The 3948-nt window shown below is 34.1% G+C and overlaps 1 protein-coding gene across 1 annotated transcript in view; it reads right to left on the reverse strand.

Moving 5' to 3' along the window:
* Positions 1-292: 292 nt before the first annotated feature.
* The window catches only part of LOC106867448 (uncharacterized), an 89881-nt gene continuing 86225 nt past the window's right edge, over positions 293-3948 (reverse strand). The window contains exons 25-27 of the mRNA XM_014912326.2: positions 3407-3552; positions 2872-2955; positions 293-866 (exon numbers count right to left, since the gene is read on the reverse strand). Coding sequence (XP_014767812.1) covers positions 2872-2955; positions 3407-3552 — 230 coding nt within the window. The 3' untranslated portion in view covers positions 293-866. The remainder of the gene's footprint in view (positions 867-2871; positions 2956-3406; positions 3553-3948) is intronic.

Raw genomic sequence — 3948 nt, forward strand, 5'->3', positions numbered from 1 at the left:
GCGTAATGTATCTTTTCTGTAGAAAGAATCAGTGACGGAAGACACTTCCAAGTAGCTGGCCTAAGTTTAATAACTGGAATTATGACCCCTGAATTATTGTTAAGCTATAAGGGATAAATTTGTGAAAAGAAGAAATAAAATTGATAACTCTATATTTTTCAGTCTTTGGTGACCAAATAATTCTCATTTTATAAACAAGTTAAAAGACATGTTTATTATAATCTGTTATGTGTATAGTTAGAAGAGATCAATACTGAGAACCCATATAAGAAATGACAAAGAGAACTGTTAATATAGCAAATGTTTATTTGTTTGTTTTGTTTGTTACAGATTTTACAGTTGTTGTATTTTACGACTTGTGACAGTTTAATGTAAATACATACGTACACCCTATTCATACACACGCACACTCATGCACACTGTATGTATATATATATATATATACATATATATATATATATATATATATATATATATATATATATATATATACATACAATATATATATCAAAGTTTAATTATTTCATCCGTCTGAGCTGTTCAATGTCAGTAACATCAGTGATATACTGAAATCAATTCAGTTGACTACACAGATTCTTCTCTGCTAGCAACAAATAGGCTTCGTGCTTAATCAGAAGCATTTATTTAGATCTTTAGAGGTTCATTTTATTATAGCCTCAGTTGCACTGATTTATTTTTGAAAGATGTAAGCCATGCTTGGTTCTCCAAATGCAGAATGTTTCTACTGTATATGAGTTGCAAGAATAGTTTTGAAGTATTTTAACAGCTCTCTACAAATATCCTGTCCCTTTGGATGTTCCATAAGTTATGTAAATCAGCTGAATTAAGTAATCAACAATACAGAACTGGAAATATTAAAAAAAAAAGTACAGCATACAAAATGTTGACTCAATAACATTTTTATTGGCAGAAAAAGGAAAAAACAATAGCAATAAAATAAGCAGCAAGAGTTTTAAATTATATATTTGGACCCCTAACACTCATCCTCTTCATCACTCATCCTCGTCATCACTCATCCTCTTCATCACTCATCCTCTTCATCACTCATCACTCACCCTGTCACACATCCTTCTTATTACTTATCACTCTCAGTCATGCGCCTGTCTTTCATACTTCTATCATTTATGTATCTCACTCTGTAAAGAGGTTTGCAGGCACAAAGCGTTATGAGGTCCCTTCAGTCATATTGAGAACATAGCTACCTCTCTAGTGCTTATAGCATGAAAATTGCACAAGCTAGTACATTCTGTAAAGAGTAAGGCAGTAAGAACCCTTTAGTCTTCTGAGGACATGGCATCTCTCTTGTGCTGATTTCACAATAAAAGCCACTTGAACACTGTAAAGTGATTGGTGTTAGGAAAAGCATCCAGCTGTAGAAATGAAACCAAAAATGGACCCTGTATGTGAGACACAGTCCTCCAGCCCACGTAGTTGGATAGTATACCTGACTGTTGACCCAAATGTGGCAATACATTCAACCCATGTGAGGACGGAAAGCAGATGTAAAAGAATGAGGATGATAATTATGATAAATAATGCATGCCAAATCTACTTTTGATGTTGAAAATGCTAGATATAATCAAACCCACATTTTTGTAAGTAAATATGTGATTTGTGCTATTTTATATTTAAATCATTTACTTATGTAATTTCTTAGTGCCATGAGATGCTGTATAGTAAGTTATCTGCTACAGGGGCAACAAATAAAGGTGATGACCAAACTTCCACTGAGGAAGCCTAATGCAACGTTAGCTCACCCTAATATTTGTTCCTATTTCAACTGCATTGTCTTTATTTCTGGTGTTGAATGGTTTGCAAAAATCAAACCTACCTTATTTATTACGTATATATATAGGACTCTCTCCCCTTTATAATTCAATTAACCATAATCTAGTGAATCATGAGAATAATGCTTGGGGACTTTATCTTTAGGAAATGCATCTAAGCTAAAGTCAGCTTAGCAGAGACCAAATCTCTCTCAACCATTTCCCAAGAAAGGATTTGCACTCAGTGATACAAAGAAACAATTTATACCATTGTGGAAAGATTCCAACCACTGACATGTGACTAAAGGTTGACTGATGCATTTTAATAAAATAAAGAACTGTCAAGTCGACAGGAGCAATTGATTGTGAGCAGTTGACTGTGAGCCATTGATAGCAAGCATTGAGTCTTGTGTAACAGTAATCATAGTGCATCATATGAATACTTCTTTCCTCCTGCTTTTTTGAATTATTTATTCAACAACACAATTAATGTTTATGCATTTTGGTACTTATTTGTTGAGTGACAATGCAACACTTGTGTTCAGTACAAACAGTGTCTTATTTTTTTCTCAGAATGTCACTTTGACCAATTGGATAAATCTGTTTTAAACAACATGGTCAGGAAATAAAGTTTACTTTAAATGGACTGTTAATGGGTGTCTTAAAAGAATGATTGGGGGGGGGGATCAAGTGCCTTGTTCATTGGTTCAATGCATTTCCTGATTCAGTAATTGAACTCATGGCATTGTGAATGTGAGTTCATCACCCTGACCACTAGGCTATGATTGTGTGTGTGTGTATGTGTGTGTGTGTGTGTGTTTATGTATTGTGTATATATATGTGTGTGTATGTATTTGTGTAGGTACATGTATGTGTGTTTGTATTTATGTTTACTGAGGTATACCTGGGTTTCAAATTGTATTCTGTTAATGCAAAAAGGGCAACTTTCGATGAATATATATTGATATACTAGGTACCGTAATGAAGTAACTAATGATCAATTATTAATCTTTTGAAGATAGTGTATGGCCAGTCTACTGAATGAAACCAGTAAAAATAATTCCAAAATATCATAGTTACTCACCTATGAATGAATGCAGTTCTCAAAATTAATGCTTTTCCTTTGAGGAATCTCCATTGGCAAAAATGGATGTATTGATGATATTGGCTACAGACAAATACAAACAGAAGCTAATTAATGCAAAGACAGATATCTTAATTAGTATTTATAGAGAAAAACTTATAGTTGATTGTCAGACAGTCAAATGACTGAAACAAGTAAAAGAGTAAAAGAGTATTCAAAAATGTTTTCCCCTGCGCCAGTAGTAAGAAGCTTGCTTTGCAACCATATGTTTTCATGTTCAGTCCCACCGCGCAGCCTTTTGGGCAAGTGTCTTCTACTATAACCCCAGACTGAGCAATGCCTTTTGAGTGAATTTGGTTGATGGAAATTGCGTGGAAGCTCATCATGCGTGTGTGAGTTTGTGTGTGTGTGTGTGTCTGTGTGAGAGTGAGTGAGTGTGTGTGTGTGTGTGTGTGTGTGTGTGTGTGTGTGTGTGTGTATCATTATTGTTAGCAGCAGCAGCAGTAGCAGTAGTAGTAATAGTAGTAGTGCTTACCCGCCATTTAACTCCTTCAGCTAAACTATAACTGAGAACCCTTACTGTTCCTTTGGGTACAGATGGGAGAATTATTTCTTTGGCAAAAGGTGATTCTGTTTGGACTGAGCTGTGATGTGTTATGGTCTCCTGGTGTTTGCTCTCCTCTAAACAATATAAAATAATAATGATACAAGAGTATTCTTCAGTTATTGTAGAAAAATAGAATAAAGATTATCATCATGATTACAGTCTTCATCCACATCTTAATGATAGTCAACATCCCCATCTGCACCAGCACCACCATCATTATCATCTCACATACAAACACACACACACTCTGCAACTCACATAAACACTCATTCATATATATATATATATATATATATATATATGTGTGTATAATATAGATTTAATCAAAAGATTAAATGTGGTACTTAAAATGTTTGAGGCACCAGAATTTGGTAGGGTAAAAACCAAAAACAAAATCAAGAGATTTGGTGAATAAAATTTGAAGAAAAGCAACAAAAATTCAATAGGTTATAGCAGTATGTACGTTTCGT

This window comes from Octopus bimaculoides, chromosome 6 (assembly GCF_001194135.2).
Source record: "Octopus bimaculoides isolate UCB-OBI-ISO-001 chromosome 6, ASM119413v2, whole genome shotgun sequence".
Classification (NCBI taxonomy): Eukaryota; Metazoa; Mollusca; class Cephalopoda; order Octopoda; family Octopodidae; genus Octopus; species Octopus bimaculoides.